General features: G+C 38.8%; 2 protein-coding genes across 9 annotated transcripts; both read left to right on the top strand.

Annotated features, from left to right (window-relative positions):
* Positions 1 to 4,354: 4,354 nt before the first annotated feature.
* Positions 4,355 to 8,974, top strand: LOC149394035 (Mitochondrial transcription termination factor family protein). Its single transcript, XM_089616323.1, has 7 exons — positions 4,355 to 5,100; positions 5,676 to 5,813; positions 5,907 to 6,149; positions 6,260 to 6,373; positions 6,884 to 7,066; positions 7,834 to 8,051; positions 8,144 to 8,974. Exons 1-7 carry the CDS (start codon positions 4,594 to 4,596, stop codon positions 8,460 to 8,462), a joined length of 1,722 nt encoding a protein of 573 aa, XP_089472449.1. The 5' UTR covers positions 4,355 to 4,593; the 3' UTR covers positions 8,463 to 8,974.
* Positions 8,975 to 9,815: 841 nt separating this feature from the next.
* LOC149394034 (RNA recognition motif (RRM)-containing protein) lies at positions 9,816 to 17,670 on the top strand. 8 transcript variants are annotated; one of them, XR_016299692.1, is made up of 8 exons: positions 9,816 to 10,587; positions 11,173 to 11,631; positions 12,166 to 12,703; positions 13,379 to 14,595; positions 14,827 to 14,883; positions 14,980 to 15,386; positions 15,852 to 15,930; positions 16,167 to 17,665. XR_016299692.1 is itself a non-coding variant. In XM_089616601.1 (6 exons), the coding sequence occupies exons 1-6, from the start codon at positions 10,035 to 10,037 to the stop codon at positions 15,063 to 15,065; spliced, it is 2,910 nt and encodes a 969-aa protein (XP_089472727.1). In that variant the 5' UTR covers positions 9,816 to 10,034; the 3' UTR covers positions 15,066 to 15,432. The 8 variants fall into 8 exon arrangements, 1 of the variants encoding a protein (XP_089472727.1); XR_016299691.1 differs by having other exon boundaries at positions 15,831 to 15,930; positions 16,152 to 17,665; XR_016299689.1 differs by having other exon boundaries at positions 15,820 to 15,930.
* Positions 17,671 to 18,045: the final 375 nt, after the last annotated feature.

Here is an 18,045-nt window from a genome sequence, read left to right as displayed (position 1 = left end):
GACGCGATTGTTTATGCTGAAAATCCAGAGAGAGTAACTCATCTACTATAGGAGGATGAGGATCAACAAGAAATGACTCTGACGACGAATTCCCCACATCATTGGTCTAAACTTTGTAATATTTATATTTGTGTATGGGTTTTTGTATGACTTGAATGCTTGAAACTGCTTAATATGTCTATTTACACTATGTTATATATATGTGTAATGTTGTGAATTGCATGCCTAAGTGAAGAACTAAATTTAAATTCATCCACTAGATGTCAACGTTGACATCTAATGTCAACAATTGACATCAATTGTTTAGTTCCCTCACAACTAATGGAGAACAATAAGAAATCACAAACAATTGTTGACATCTGATGTCAACAGTTACCGTCAATTGTTGACTTTAGATGTCTAAAATCTGCATACAAGCCGGAGATTACAAATAAATTTCTCAATAAACTAAGAAATCAACAAGAGTCACTACTGAAATGGTGGAAATCACAAAGAAGTCTGAAATTATTGCATGGACAAAGGAGTAGCACTATTGCATGTTTGACGATTGTGGCCAATTTGCCCGCAACGCGTACACTTGCGCCTAATAATGCCCTCACCTTGGGGGGGATATTCTTCTCTTTTTGGGCCTACCGGCAGCACGTGCTTTGTGTTGAGGCGGAAGAACTTTGATATTCTCCACCTCTGGGGGAATATTCCAACTCGAAATGTCACCATGAGGATGATGCACACCTGCGTAGGTTGCCCGCAAATACTCCGTAGAGTAGAACTCAAAAATGTAGTTCTCAACTTGACGGTTACGTACTCGACGTGATGCGATTACGTGTGGACAAATAAAATTATGATCCTGTCATCGCCGACATGAGCATGTCCTCTCTTCTAAATTAACAGCATATACAATCCCCTCTCTGTCTACGACCTCAAACTCGTCGACTGAAGATGGCCTCACCTAGTAGAAAACATAATTTCATCAAAATCTTGTACAAAACATGAAACATACAACAATTGTAGACTTTACATGTCAACAATAGATGTCAATTGTTGACATCTGAAGTCAACAAAACTCGTCAACTGTTGATATCTGTTGTTGACCATACGCTGTGCAACAATACATGTCAATACAAGTCTGAAATCACAATTAGCGTATGAAATAAACAAGTCGGAAACCATTTACCTCTATTCGAACAGCGTATGCAATGTACTTGTCTGTTTTGGCTTGGTATACTTTTGTCAGGAGCGTGTTTGTTTTTGCCGCAGCGTCTCGACGTTCATAAAACCATTTCATACTTCTCTCTCTCAGCCAATCCATCAACTTCGAAACTGGAAATTGTCTGACTTTTACATTTAATGCATTCAATGCTTCCGCGTTGTTGTTGGTCGTGATACCGTACCTCTTTCTCCTGAACATGCATCGTGCCCACCTTTGATACCCGACATCATTAGCTAAGTATCGTCGTATTTCAGGATTTTCAGCGTCCAACATGACCATGAAACTTTCAAATTCCCGATGAGTGTATGCCTTCGAGGCACCATAAAATTTCCACTTCACTTTCTTCGTAATCCCCTTGAAAGTAGTCTTCAAATTACCGTGAAGATGGTACATGCAAAAACCATGATCACAGTTCGAAAATACCATCTTGATGCCATTGATTATGCCAGCGTGCCTATCAAATACAAATACTTGCTCTTCTCATTCCCCAATTGCATCCTTCAATTTGGCGAAGAAGTAAATCCAAGTTTCGTTAGACTCTGAAGGACCAATACAGTAGGCTAGTGGAAAAATTTGTTTGTTTCCGTCCATCCCATACGCCATATACAACGTTCCTTTGTAATAGTTCTTCAAATGAGTACCATCGACGATAATCACGGGTCTTACGTACTTCTACCCCGTTCTCCATGGGCCGACTGATATGAAAAAACTAATAAATACGCCGCCCTCACCAGTGACGAGGTCAAATAAAGAACCTGGATTCTTAGTCTCGATCATGTACCTTAGCTTAGGTATGAATGCGTACGACTCTATGGAATTGCCGTAGAGGGACTTTAGAGCCTGCTCTCTGAAACGCCAAGCTTTTTTGTAAGACATAGACAAACCGTAATCTATTTGCATGTAGTTCATTATCTCTTTCGGTTTGCACATACCCACGCTTGGATCAATACACTTATGCTTCACAACCTCTCCTATTAAAGTACTCGTTGCTTGCGGGTGACGTCCTTGTCTTACGTTCAGGGCACAACTGTGGTCGTTGTCGAACCTAAAACATGAAAATTACAACAAACTTAGTTTCAACATTAATGTCAATTGTTGACATCAAATGTCAACAATTGACACCAGATGTCAACAATTGACATCAGATGTCAACAACTGACATCTAATGTCAACAATTGACAGTAGATGTCAAAAAACAGAGATCTAATCACACTATTTCAATTTCATATATAATTCAACAAAGAGAGTTTACCTTCTAATTTGGAAAATGGGCGTGTTAGCCTTTCTCACGGCCCGGACAGCCTAATTACAATGCTCTCCCAGACAAACAACATGCAATGTGTTTTTGTCCGAGTTCTTTGTCTTATACGTGAAGTTGTTGTTTATGGCGAACAACATCAAGTGTTTCTGTAAAGTCTTTTTATCCTTGTATAATGCATGTCGCTCAATAAGTACGGGGGAATGACCATCTAAAATAATAGTCTCATCCATGTTTGCGCCTTTCCTAGTAGATGAACTTGGGACGCTCTGTGAATTCGGTGGAGACGGTGATGAAGGACGGGAGTTTTGTGAGGGTGGAGGAGGGGATCGTGATGGATGAGGGGAGTTGCGTGGTGGAGGGGATCGTGGCGACGGAGGGGAGTTGCGTGGTGGAGGGGATCGTGGTGACGGAGGGGAGTTGCGTGGTGGAGGAGGAGAGTTTCGTGGTGGAGGAGGGGATCGAGAATTTATAGGTGGAGGGGAGTTTCGTGGTGGAGAGCATTGTCGTTGTCGTTGTGTCTCATAGTCTGACAACCTAATGTCATCCAATCCGAATGTACCACGAATTACCGAATCAGGAGTTGGAACCGAACCACACCCTTCCTCGGGTATGGATGGCATGTCGGAAACTCTTCTAGGCGGGTTTCCAATGCAACCACTATCACGGCTATTGTGAGTGGATCCAACCCCTGGAGAATCGAGCCCGGATGGAATTTCATTTATTTCCAATATCAAGTGTAATTTCTCCGTGTCATCTTCTCTCCTCTTCCTCAAATATAAATAACCTTCTAACGTAGCGTCGTTGGTTATCTCAATAGGTTCCATGGCACCAGCCATCACGTATGCAACACCATGATTCCGAAAGATCCATTCTCATGATAACAACCAGGTTCAACCCAAGTTTCACTGTGCTTGAATAATAAATAAATAGCCGTCATCACTGCGTACAAAAAGCATAGGCAGAGTTATTAATTATTTTTTGACTTCAGATGTCAACAGTTGACGTCCATTGTTGACATCTGAAGTCAACAAAATCATTATTTGTTGACTTAAGATGTCAACAATTGACGTCCACTGTTGACATCTGAAGTCAACAATTGATGAACTCTGTTGACGATTTCATACTAACAGGTGAACATACCCAGACCAAACAGAACATTTGAATCTCTTTAAACTATCAAAACGACATAGAACTTGAACTTTTTGAACCACGAAATTTATGGGAAATGAAGAAATGCGAGACAAACCTTGTGTGCAAGCTGGCCTTTTTGAAGAAATTTGAACCACGATTTCATACTAGAACTTGAACTTTTTGAACCACGAACTTTTGGGTGTCGTGGGTGTAGAGACGCCGAGGGTTTTAGAGAGAGAGAGAGAGAGAGAGAGAGAGAGAGAGAGAGAGAGAGAGAGAGAGAGAGTCAAGGATTAATGTGAGATATGAGCGGGATATAGAGAGTTGGTGTGGGTTGTAAGAAAAATTTAAGTGGAGGGTAAAATGGTAGTTGTACATTTGAGTTAGTGACATTTGTGGCCAAATTATGACTTTAGTGGGAAATTGGAAAAAATTAGTGATTTGGTAGTAGATGAGGCAATTTCCCATTTTTTAATTTTTATGCTTATTTCTCGCTAAATACCTTATGTACATGTGTTAATATCGTTATTGACGATGTCAACTTTAGTTATTTTACTTGATTTGATTTTAAAAAAAACTTTGGGCATTTGCTAACAGTCTTGAAATATCTATTTCGGTAATTAACTGCTTTTAATGGACAATTTTATATAATATTTTTTTAAAATTAACAACCTGAAAAACTCAGGTTTCTAATCGATAAGAGTAATTTCCATCTATACCCTTTTAGGTCCAAAAAGCGGCAAAGTCCCAGAAAGTTATTCCATCACTACAAAAGTCCCAATAAGTTCTTCCATCACTACCCTCGTAAGATATGGGGGGTTTTAGAGGGTTTTACTCTCTTTAGCTTAGCAAAAACCTCCATTCCAAAATGTCCGAAAGGGTTTGTCGAGCAAGCACAGCACAGAGAAAAGAAGACACAGAACAACCAAGCAACACAAGAGCATAGAGAGAGAGAGAGAGAGAGAGAGAGAGAGAGAATGAGTCGCCAACAATGACAATGACAAGAACAACAACAATACCAACAATACTCTTCACTCTCCGACCAAACAATCTCTTCCCAAACCCCACCAAAAACCGGCTTCTTCCTCTCAAACCCCACCGCCGCCGAGCTCTCCTTCTCGCGGCCTCTCGCGGCGGCGGCGGAGACTCGGCGGAGGAGCTTCTGGGGCAAGCCCGGGAGGCCTTGTCGGAGCACCTCCGGGAGGAGCTGGGGGTGTCGGCGGAGGACGCGGCGGCGATATCGGCGGGGTCGCCCCGGTACGTGCGCATGGTGGCGGAGGGGGTGAGAGAGCTGGACGAGGCTGGGCTGTGGGAAGAGGACGAGGAAGAAGAAGGGGATTCGAAGGGGTTCAAGGACAAGGTTGTTCTCATGGCCAAGGAGAAAGGTGACCATGGAAAGCTCGCCTTCTTGGAGAGCTTCGTCGGATTGACTCTCTCCTCCGCCATGAACGTCGCTAGGTATCTCTCCTCCGAGCACGTTCCCAGTCTCATTGCTAAGGTCACTCCTACAACTCTCTCTCTCTCTCTCTCTCTCTCTCTCTATATATATATATATATATATATATGTATATACTGATTTTGGGAACCCCAATTTAGCTATGGATAGTGGAAATTTGAAGGAAACTGGAGTTTTGAAGGAAAATTGGAGGGAACATCAAAATTCTCTATTTTTGTTTGGAAGTTGATGAAATTTTGAGAGGGAAAAAAAGACAATGGATTCTCTTTCTTTTTTTTTTCCCTTGGATTTTGCAGGTTCCAAAACATACTCATGTATATAGTTGGAGAATTAGGATTTCATCTGGCATTGTACACTGAATAACCTGAAAATTTGCTACTCATTTCCCGTGAGTTTGACAATCGATCACCCAAAAAAACAGCGAGTCTTTTTTCTCAACGGAAGTTCTGAGCAAAGATAAAATGTCAGGTTATTAGCGTATGAAGTTTTGTTATCAAGTATCTTTATAGCAACGTTGTATGTAGTTTTTTCGTGTCAAGGAATATGAAAGGGGTTATATCTCTCATGGTGTTGTAGAATCTCTCTGCTAATCGTGGCGTTTGGTTATTATTATATAGGTGAAGTACATGAAGGAAATATTCTTCTCTGGCAGCGATGATGAACGAATCATCGGGAAAAACGCTCGGCGTATGACTATGAACTTGTCGATTCAAGTCGATGAAGATGTTCAGAAGATCTTGTCGTTTTTCGAAAAGGTCTAGAATTTCTTGCTGTTAGTTCTTTCATGCACAAAAAAAAAAAAGCTTGTCTGTGTTCATTGACACTTTTCTTGTGACTTTATAATATAGATTGAAGCAAAACGCGGGGGTTTGGACATGTTGGGCTCCAAAGATACATCTTTCGTTTATCTTGTGGAATCTTTCCCTCGTATTCTTTTGTTGCCCATGGAATCTCGAATGAACACACTCAGGGAATTTCTCGAACAAATTGGAGTATCAGGGGGATCGATGAGGAACATACTTCTTCTGTTCCCGCCTATTATGTTTTATGATATCGAGGTCATCAAAACAAGAACTCGGTTTTTTAAGGAGGTTTGTCGATTTTTTACGTACCATTTTTTTTTTTTTTTGTATATTAAATAAATTCATACATAGGTGATTCTGAGATGCAAGTCTCCTGATATTAAATATTCACTTTTCAGCTCGGCGTAGAGGAAAAGGACATCGGAAAGTTGCTTGTGAAATATCCGTGGGTGCTTTCCACGGCTATTCAACATAATTATAAAGGGATTCTATTTTTCTTTGATACAGTCAAGGTATTTTGTTAAACCCAATTCGCAGCCTTTCCCCGTTTCACTTTCATCAAAAGACGTTACAAAAGGACGACTAAATTTATAGGGAATCTTCATATGTGAAAATGTTTTCTTATGTTAGCCTGATGATATCTTGTTCTTGCATTTATGTGTCTTGATTTTTTTTACATTGAAGACTCTACAGAATGATGACTAAATTGTAGGGAAGCTTTTACTTGACTACTTGTAAAAGCATATGGAAAAAATAATTCATTAAAAAAACCTTCATAGCCTGATGATATCTTCTTGCATTTATATGTATTGATTTTTTTTTTTTAATTTTTTTTTTTTAAAAGACCTTACGGAATGATGATTGATTTTTATAGTGGTACCTAGGATAGCCTAGTGGTAATTCCACACCACCTCCTGTGTGGAGGTCGTGGGTTCAATCCTCACTGCAGCAAAGCTGCCTTCAAAAAAAAATGATGATTAATTTTTATAGGGAAACTTTTACAAGACTAGTTGTGACCGCAGGTGCCGAAAGAAAACGTTGACGATGCAATCAAAAGCTGGCCTCATTTATTGGGTTGTTCAAGCAGCAAAATTAGGTTGATTGTTGAAGAGATTGCGAAGCTTGGCGTTAGAAACAAAAAGTTGGGTCAAGTTATACGCAAGAGCCCTCAAATTCTACTGCAGAAACCTCAAGACTTTGCCAAGGTGGGTTTGAAATACTTTATTTTTAAAAATCATATTTGTGTTATTCAAACTAAAAATCAATAAGAAAATGTGATTAGTTAGTTCTCTTTTGTTGTCAAAACTAGTAATGGTGCATATATAAATTTGGATGTTACACTAAAATTTATATATAACCACATAAAGGCCAATATAGTAGGTTCTTTTATGTTAATTACGATAATTAGTTCTTTTTTTTTTCTTCCTTATGTTAGGCTAATGATATATTTTTCTTGCAATTATGTGTGTTGAATTTTTATTATTATTAATTTTTTTTTTTTTTTACATTATTGCGTATTTTGAGTAGGTTTATGGTCTTGGACCTGATGAAATACAGAGTCACATGGTATAATGATACAGACTAAAAAATTGTATTTGAAGAGAAATTGTAAAAGGAAAAAAAAAATTAACAATAGTAGTTATGGAAGGTCTGTGAAATCTCTTCCTTCCTCTCATACAATTTTCATCCCTCACATCTCTCATAATCCCTCTTATTTATAGACTAATATAATTTCAATTTATTCTATACTTTAACCTCTAATCATCTACTTGAGACCCTAACATATAAATAGTAGAGGTTATGCATAACTATGTCTGGAATCCGATGAACTGAATTGCTCTACATTATGTTCTACGAAAAAGAGTGAGAGTAACATCGAAGTTTTCAACATTTATTTAATGGATATCCATTCGTGTTTATTTTATTCCGTACAAACTTCATTACTAATTTAGGGTAAGGCAATATTGCCCAGATGGTTTCATTTTTCAAAGGCATAGGATTCGACGAAGAAACAGTTGGAAAGCTTCTCTGTCGCTGCCCCGAAATGTTCGCGACAAATATCGAAAAGACTCTCGACCGAAAGTTAAAATTCCTCGCTTCCATTGGCATTTCGAAATCTCACCTTCCTCGGGTCATTAAAAAATATCCAGAGCTCCTCGTATCCGATGTCGACACAACTATTCTTCCCCGGTAAGTCCTATTTCTGCAGTCATACGTAAATTGTTAAAATAAATAAAAAAATTAAAAAAAACTGACATGGGATTTGAAATCCGTAAACTCAGGATCAAGTACTTGATGAAATCGGGGCTGTCGAGGACAGAAATCGCGTTCATGATCCGAAGATTCTCTCCGTTACTTGGGTACAGCATCGACGAGGTTCTCAGACCGAAGCTCGAGTTTCTTGTTCACACGATGGAGAAGCCGATCAGAGACGTTGTGGACTATCCGAGATTCCTCAGCTATTCGTTAGAGGGAAAGATAAAGCCGAGATACTTGATCCTTAAGCAAAGAAACATAGACTTTACTCTGAAAGACATGCTTGCGAAAAACAACGAAGATTTTGCTTTGGAGTTCCTTCAAGAGGATAGGGATGAAGCTTGAGGAGAATCATCATGTACATGTACATGTACAGTTTGACATGTATATAATAAGAGGAAAAAGAAAAAAAGAAAAAAAACGAGCGAGGAAGCCAATAATACTTCAAAAACAAGTTGGCAATGATCGATCTCGGTGAGATATCGAGGATGAGACGATGATGGGCTCGTTGAGTTGCTCGGCTTTGGACAGCGGCTCGGAGGACGTGACGTGGCACTTCATCTGAGCTCGCGGGGTCCGCAGGAGAACGGAGCTCGTGAATATGTGAAGTGCTCGGAGGTCAGCTATTTTGTGACGATTAAGCCCTTCGGAGATTTGCAATTAAGGGCCTCTTAATAAATCTCTCTCAATGTGACCCATGTGTTTCTTATTCTTGATTTTAACTAGTTTAATTGGTAACATAATGTTAGATCCTAAATGGTGATTTAGTAGTTTATTTTAATTATGTTTTGGTAATGAATAAGTGATTATAACTAGTCATTTGGTTTATGAGAAGAGTTGTCGAGTTTATTGTTTTATTTTCGTTACTAGTAGTAGAGTAGTGTAATCGAGAATGATAGTAATTTGTGTTCAAAGCCACCGCAGGTTAACCGAGAAAATTTATGAGACTGTAGAGAGACATCTCAGCCATGTTGACAAAGGAACGTTGCGTTATCCAATACGGACGCTTTTCGTGTATCAATTTTTTTATTTCGAGTTTGTTCAATCCCTTGTACGAAGATGCAAACTAAACACAGCTCATCGATCCATTTCTTGCTCGTCAAATGCGCTTCCATTTCGACAACCTGCACGTTTTCGATCTCGCCAATCTCAAGTTTTTCACCACAAAAGATTAAGATCTCATAGTCTCAATCATCTCTAAATATTTCATACGTGTATATGGTTATAAAAATCGTCCAAATTGTGTTGACTACTATAAAAGAGAATCTAACCCTGGTAGTATTTTTCTAATCGAACACCACTTCACATTTCTCTAAATTATTGGTCGTAATATTACGATCCATAAATGATATTTTCGTCGGACTGTTATTACTTCTATTGATATAATTTGTTTTTTCTCTTTTGAAAGATTGATGTTAATATTCTATTCTTTAGTTACGATAACATGTGCAGTAATAATAATAATAATAATAATAATAATAATAATAATAATAATAATAAATTGAACAAACTACGTAATTTAATATCATATAGATTTTGTATTGTGCCTCAATAAGATTGTTATTCGTATCCCTTTTTGTGTCATTAACCATTTTGTAATAAAAATTTCAAGAAAAAAAATAGCCTACAATTTTGGGACATTTTTCTATTTAATATTTTGTATGATAAAAATAGCATTTCATCTTTCTCAGGGAAAAAAAAAAGCATTTTATTCCCTTGTTCGACAAAACTTTTTTTTAGAAGAAGATTGTCCTCACTTCCTCTCAAAACAATATTCGTTTCAAGAAAGAAACAACCGACTAAGTAATTAATTCCTACAAATCAACCTCAATTTTATCTTTTCCGCTTTCTCTATAGAGAGTGGATTTAGGGTTCGGCGTTTTAGCAGAGAGAAAGCAAGCTAGGGTTTCGGTATCCATGGCCGATCGTGGCTCCGCCGTGGCGAAGCCGATATGGATGAAGCAGGCCGAGGAAGCGAAGATTAAGAGCGAGGCCGAGAAGACCGCCGCCGCGAAAGCCGCCTTCGAGGCCACTTTCAAGGGTGTGGACAGCCAGCTGGCGCTGACGGCGGCGACGGAGACGGAGGCGGCGGATCCGGCGAGCGACAGTGACGAAGACGACGAGGAGGAGAACCTCGCGAAGAAGCCAGTCGGACCGCCGGACCCGGCCAAGTGCACGGCTGCGGGTGCCGGAATCGCCGGAGGCACGGCGTGCGCGCCGTCGTCGTTCGTTTTGACGGCGAAAGACTCCGACGGACGGAAATGCCCCGGCGGCGGAGCGGAAATTACGGTGAAGGTTGCGCCCGGGGTCGGGGTTGGGGGTTCGGAGCAGGAAGGGATTGTTAAGGATATGGGAGATGGGACTTATACGGTGACCTATGTTGTGCCGAAGAGAGGGAATTATATGGTCAGTATTGAAATTAATGGGAAGACTATGATGGGCAGTCCTTTCCCTGTGTTCTTCAGTGCAGGTATTGATTTTTTTTATTTTTTTATGTTATATAGCTTTCTTGTGTGTTGTGTGGCATTGTTCTACGATGAACATATAGTGAACAATCTGTTGAATATATGGCATTGTTCTACGATGAACATATAGTGAACAATCTGTTGAATATACCAATGTATTGTTTGATGCAGGCATGTATGGGTTATGATGTCTTTTTTCTGTGTTATAGTGAACAATCTAATACAGTTTCGTGTTAGTTTTGATTTGTTTCGGCACATGGAGGTAGTGATTTATGGCCGCGCATTCGATTTCTGATTGCGAAAGTTGGAACCAGTGAACTCTTAAGCATAATTGCGTGTCGATGGCTTTATTATAATAATTGTTTGATTAACATATTACTTGCTGTTTTGATTAACGTATTGGAGACTAATGTTGTTGTTTACGCTGCCAATGCCAAATGCGCTAATTTTGTATCTGGAAATGTACTATTTTTATATGTAATAATGTTGTGATCTATGTAGTCTATCTTCTTTTAAATTGTTACATTAAAGATGGCTAGCCTAATATCAACGATGGTAATTTGATTATATTGATCTTTTTTGTTCATCAGGGTCAACTACACCCGCAACTAATACTAATGGCGGGCTTCTAGGCCTAGGTCCAACATCTTCGTTCCCGCATCTAGTCAACCAAACGATGCCCAACATGCCAAATTATACAGGCTCTGTTTCCGCGGCGTTTCCTGGGTTACTGGGTATGATTCCTGGCATTACTACCGGGTCTTTGGGCGGGGCTATTCTTCCTGGAATCGGAGCATCTCTTGGCGAAGTCTGTCGAGAGTACCTGAATGGTCGCTGTGCCAAGACCGATTGCAAGTTGAACCACCCGCCTCACAACCTTCTAATGACCGCATTGGCTGCGACCACAAGCATGGGCACTGTAAGCCAAGTTCCCATGGCTCCTTCTGCCGCTGCAATGGCTGCTGCTCAGGCCATTGTTGCCGCACAAGCACTTCAAGCCCATGCTGCACAGTTTCAAGCACAAGCTCAATTTGTGAAAGACTCGACAGGTATTAATTTACAAAAATTTAGCGATATAAGCCACATAGACATCAGCGTTTGCGTTTTAGCCAACATGTTGTAAATTTTTCGTAAATAGCCAAAAACTATTGTAAATATTTCGTACCTTGTCACCACCTCTCACTTCATTGCTTTTAGTCCTAAAGCTTTTTTTAAACAATTAATTGAGCAACTAAGCCACCAAAATTTAAAGATCTGTTAAATAGCCAACATTTTGTAAATTTTAAGTAAATAGATGATGTGGCATTGTTTGGACGTTTTTTTTCATTCCATTTATGCCCCTTGGAGTCTGATGGTTATTTACAATTATTAACGACTATTTACAGCTATTAATGTCTTTTTGGCTTTGTTAATAAAATCTCGTGGCTATTTACTTAAAATTTACCCAAGGTTGGCTATATGGAAAAACTTTAGTTTTCATATGGCTATAAATCTAGAGAAGCCCTTTTTTTAGTGATTTATAAATTTGAATGCTTTCCTTGTTTTGGTGGCCCTGATTTGATTGGATTTGCTGTTGTAATCAGATTCTTTAGACATTGCTGGGAAGGCTGATGCACTGAAGAAAACGCTTCAAGTTAGCAACCTTAGTCCGCTTCTCACGGTAGAGCAACTGAAACAACTTTTTAGCTTCTGCGGAACAGTTGTTGAATGTACGATCACCGATTCAAAGCATTTTGCTTATATTGAATACTCCAAACCCGATGAAGCAAAAGCTGCTTTGGCATTGAATAATATGGATGTTGGGGGACGGCCTATGAACGTTGAAATGGCGAAATCGTTGCCCCAGAAGCCATCTTCTTCCAATTCCCAGATGGCTTCTTCTTCTCTACCTTTGATGATGCAACAAGCTGTTGCAATGCAACAGATGCAATTCCAACAGGCTTTGCTTATGCAGCAGACTTTGACTGCACAGCAAGCAGCTAATCGAGCTGCGACAATGAAGTCTGCAACAGAATTGGCTGCAGCAAGAGCTGCAGAAATAAGTAGGAAGTTGAAGGCTGATGGTTTTGTAAGTGAAGAAAAGGAAGAGAAAGAAGATAAGGAAGCAAAGCACAAACTTAGGTACATATATATCACTCTCTCTCTCTCTCTCTCTCTCTCTCTATATATATATATATATATATATATACACACACACACACACACACACACACACACATGTGTAGTGTAACCAGTGCAGAATGATTAAGTAGACGATTTCCAATTAGATTACCCATTTGTTTGTATGAATTGCTCTCTTAACCCTTAAACATTGATATCCATTTTGACTCAAAGGCAGTGTATATCAATTAAGTATTGTTGTTTAATCTTGTTAGTTACCTGGAAAATAGTATATGACATGGGAGAATTTCGAATTTTAGATGTGAAATCAGCTTTGATTTACCTTTCTTGTACTAATTTGTTTAAAAAGGAAGGAAACACAACATACTCAAAGCCCTTCGATGAAACTTGCCTAGAAATAATGTCTATTACCATTTTTGTTTTCATGTATGATATCTAACTATTACTTGATACTTTAATTATGTGAACTATTCTGTACATCTTGCCTTTGCTAACGTGTTTAGTGTAGATATTTGTAGCTCTTGTATCTAGTAATTAATGACTGAATTGATTTATGTAGTTACCAATATAGTAGTTGTTTGCTAATACATGATAAGGTGGACTATAAGTAGCTACTTCATCACTGTATTAAGGCTCTGAGACATTGGTACCCAAACTAATACGAGCTATGTACAGGTCACCTTCACCTTCTCGCCAGAAATCAAGGTCGAAGTCTAGATCACCAATCAGCTATCAGAGAAGGCGAAGGTCTCCTACCTACTCCCCTCCACCCCGCCGTCTCAGAGATCGGAGATCCAGATCACCATTGAGATCTCGCCATTATTCAAGTTATGAGAGTGAGCGACGAAAATATAGGGACATTAGGGATAATGATGATGGATATAGAAGAAGGGATTCGGGTAGATCTCGGGATCAGCATTCCTCTTATTCGAGAAAGAATCGGAGTCGAAGTGTTAGTCCTAGAGCAAGAAGATCACACCGAGCTAGTTCTGTCTCACCGAAACGCAACCAAGAAAGATCTTCACGCAGAGAAGGGCGAGCCGATTCAAGGTCGTCATCTCCAAGAGTTGATGATGAACACAAGCTAAAACACAGAAAGCGCTCAAAATCTCCTGATAGCAGACGAGACGAAACCCGCCGCGAAAGGTCAAAGCACCGTGAAAGAAGGCGGTCCAGATCGGCTTCTGCAGATGATAAGCATCGTAGAAGGTCTTCCCCAAGAACTCTGGATGAAAAAAAATCTAAGCATAGGCGGCGGTCTCGTTCTAAATCTGCAGAAGGTAAGCGCCGGTCTGGTGAGAAGGATGTTAAGAAAGATGAAAAATCAAAGCATCGTGAGAGAAGGCGCGGCAGGTCGAGATCTTTAGAAAGCAAGCATGTCTCAGATGATAAAGTCAAGGAAGCCGTAACTGATGATACTATCCCTGATGACAGAAGGCGGGCTAGGTCAGAATCTTTGGATGATAAGATTCAGTCTGAAGATAACATGGAAGAGGAAAGAGAAGAGAAATCAAAACATCATGGTAGGAGGCGTTCTAGGTCCAGGTCTTCTGACAGCACGAGTTATTTAAAAGAGAAAGATAGCAGGGATAAGAAACCAAAGCACCGTGATAGACGCCGATCCAGGTCGGTTTCTGTTGAGGCTAAGCATCACAGAGGAAGTGGATTATCCTCGAGAAGTCGTGATGAAAACAAACCGAAAGATAGAAGGCGTTCCAGGTCTAAGTCTGCTGAGGGAAGAGACTACTCCGAAATAACTGAAAGAAAGGTGGTAAAGTCAAAAATTCGAAGAAGGTCCAGGTCGAACTCAACAGAACTCCAAGGAGATAGATTCCATAGTGATTCAGATGATAGCGAGTCAAGAAATAAAAAGTCAAAGTCAGATTCTGGAGGTACACATCTTTACGAAAATACCTGATTGAGAAGAAAAGAAAAGAGAGAGAAAGACACCATGGACCCAGGTTCCACAGAAATGCGTCTGGTGAAAGTATTAGAGAAATTTATAAATATTTCAAGGAATATAGTGGCTGAAATATAAATAAGATTTAATATGATGCGTGTGTGGGGAAAAAATAGCGGAAAATTTATTTTGGTGCACACTAATCGATTTTTCTACAATGCAGGGGAAAGAAGCAAAAGTAAAGCATCAATAGAAGATGAAACGGATCTCGGAAAAGCTGGTAAGCCTAACATACCCGTTACATCTCTCCTCTGACTATAGGAAAGGAAAACCTGATTTTGAGTTTTTGAATTTTAATGTTTTTGTGGTTTTACAGAAGCAGAAGATCAGAACGGCTTGGAAAAGACGAGGCATCGTGATGATGATGCAGATCATTCTGCTGACCGCAGTGAAGAAGAATGAATGAATCTGGAAGATGGGTTGCTTGAGTTCAAGATTTCCATTCTGAATAATGCATAACAGAATGTTGAGAGATCGTCAAGAATTCGAGATATGAAATGACCATTCTAACTAAAGAACGGCGGTTTCCTTGGAAGACTTCTTAATTTGTCTATTGGTCCGCACTCTTCATGAAATTGCTTTCTTTTTGTTTTATCTTTTGCAGGACCTTGAGGAACACACTGGATTAGTGTCTCTGAGCTGGATATGGTTTATGTAATTGAAGGGTGTTCTGCTTTCACCTGCCACAACCCAATGCATTGTTTGTACTCATCATTCTGTGATGTATGTTTGACTACCACCTTAATTATTATGACATGGATTTAATGAATTTTTTTTAAGACTTTTTTCGTGGATGAACATCTTCTTCTTCTTCTAGTTTATAAGCAAGTTGATGGTGAAATTTTTAAATAACCAAACTTAGGGTTTAAGCATGAACATGGATGTAGGTCTTATTTTCACCCCCTTATAATTTTGTTATTGCGTATCTACTGTTTTGTTTGTTTCGTTTTCCATATGGCATCTATTTGTTTTGGGGTGAATATCTGATGTTACCTTTTTTTTGCTCAATAATATCTGATGTTACTATAGCCATCTGATGTTACTATAGCCCTTTCTTTAAAATTGTTGATATTTGGTCCTCTCTTTTTTTTTCTTTCTTTTTTTCTTCTTTTTTTTTTTCCTTTTTTTTTCCTCTCTCCTTTTCTCTTTATTGGAGTGTTGGGTCAGTTCTGCCCCGACCACATGCAGGTTCTATACACGGTGATTACTTTGGAGCTTTGTGATGTTCATTTTGGCAGACTTGATTTTTTTTGTGATACGAAAGAAGGTACACAGTAGTAGTTTTAATCGGAGGTTGAATATCAAAATTCCTTTATATCAATGACATAAAAGAATTGCGGGAGTTGGGAGGTTGCAATATCTTTGTACATCATAGATTGTTGCCTTACAAGCCCCATCTTTTCTCTCTTTTACCCCTTTTTTTCTTTGGGTTTTTTGTTCCAAGTTTTTTTTTCTTTTTCTTTTTTTCCCTTTTTTCCTTGCCAAAAGACCTGCGTTGGTCAGGTTAATGTCGGGTTTTGCTTGGAAGGAGTGCATTGGAATTCCAGCATGATGAGTTTGAGCGGACACAGTGAAGCACATTTTTGTTCTTTTTCTTGAATACCGGTTGAATAGATTTCAAACAGGTAATTTGGTTAGCTTAGTTCCTTTTGTGACATGAATGATTGCCTGGTCATTTTCCATATGGAAAAAAAAAAATCAATCTCTCCAATTCTTTTATCTAATGAAAACTTCTTTATAGCTAAGACCTAAGAGACATGCTGACTTAAAGTTAGTCTATAAATAGTTCAGGAGGACAAGGGGAAAATAAAAAGGTTGTCTGGTATTCTGTTTGGTAAATTCAAATCATGCTTCTTGGTTACAAATTTCCTTCTTTTTTCCTTGCTGGGTTTTTATTTTTTATTTTTTTATACATGCGTTTGATTTTCTTTATAGGGTGTTGAATGAAAAGTTGAAAGATGCGGTTTTTATGCAGTCGGGTATTTCACTTGGTGAATTATTTTTTTCTTCCCAACTTCCATTCGTGCCATTGCATTTTAAGTTCACTTCATTCCTTCCTCTAATGAAGCGGCGTTTTTTAGAGAGTTTTGGTAGTCTAGATGTGCATTTAGGGCATAGTTTTGTGCAGTTATAATATATCAAGTCAGAGTTGGTTTGGCGTCCAATGCGGAGGTTGATTTCGTTTTATGTACGATTGAATAGAATAGACATCTTTTATTTTGAACAAAAGCTTAGATTTATGTTTATTTTTTTAGTCTTGGACGAAGGTATGAAATGTACGATGGTTCTATATTGATTAATTTAATCTGGCTAATCTCATTTTGCTATTTGTCACTAAAAAGATGATTAATACATACATAAATCTGTGTATTGCTGAATATTAACGAGAGCACTTGTACGAGTAAGAGGTCGATTGTACATCCCAACAGTTTACTATTTTATTTTTTTGTTAAAATTAACATAATGTTGTACTAATTGTTTAATATTGATCCCTTTATTGACAATTTGTTGGTCTTGTGTGTTGACTTGCAAAAACTCTTCAAAATGAAAAATCAGAACTCTCTCTCTCTCTCTCTCTCTCTCTCTCTCTCTCTCTCTCTCTCTCTCTCTACTGGGAAAATGGGACTACCCTGTTTTTTTAAAAAGCTTCTAAAGAAAAAAATTACCTTCCCTCTCAAACCTCACTCAGCTTCAAGAACAAGAACCACACAAGACCATGCCGATTTCGATGGATTTCCCACACTCCTGCCACGTCATGAGCTTCGGCGTGGGTGTGGTCTGGCAGGGCTTTTGTTGTGTAGAGGGAGGACACAAAGTTGAAGCAAGGGTGGTCGAGATCTTTGCCGACAATCATCGCGTAGGAATTACAAATTTGTAGTTCATATTTTCACTAGGCCCGAGATCTAGAGGCTATATGATATATCTAACATGAAGCTATCTAGACGGTCTTGTTCAATTTGATTCGCAGTTTCAAGGTCAATCTAGATGTGTTTGAATTTTTCCTCTCTCTCCCTCTCTCTCTCTCAATATGATTTTTGTAACAAAAATTTAGCGATGCAAATCACATAAACATAAGCGGTTTGCGTTTTAACTAACATTTTATAAATTTTTCGTAAATAGTAAAAGAAAATTGTAGATGTTTCGCTCGTATCCATATTTACTAAAAATTTACTTTGCGTTTTTTGTTATTTTAATAGCGTTGTTAGATTTACATGGCTAATTACAAAAAATTAACGAAACGTTGTTATTTCAAATTGAGTTGGTTTCATACATACATCGCTTGAAGATATCTCGTTTGAAGATGATGAGACAATTGTTCGAAAATTGAGTTGGTTTATTTGGGGGAAATTTCATAGATATCTCGCTTGAAGATATCTCTTTT

Source organism: Urtica dioica, chromosome 6 (genome assembly GCF_054948205.1).
Source record: "Urtica dioica subsp. dioica isolate 48M chromosome 6, U.dioica_male_clone48M_v1_H2, whole genome shotgun sequence".
Lineage (NCBI taxonomy): Eukaryota > Viridiplantae > Streptophyta > Magnoliopsida > Rosales > Urticaceae > Urtica > Urtica dioica.
This window is presented reverse-complemented; position numbering and strand designations above follow the sequence as displayed.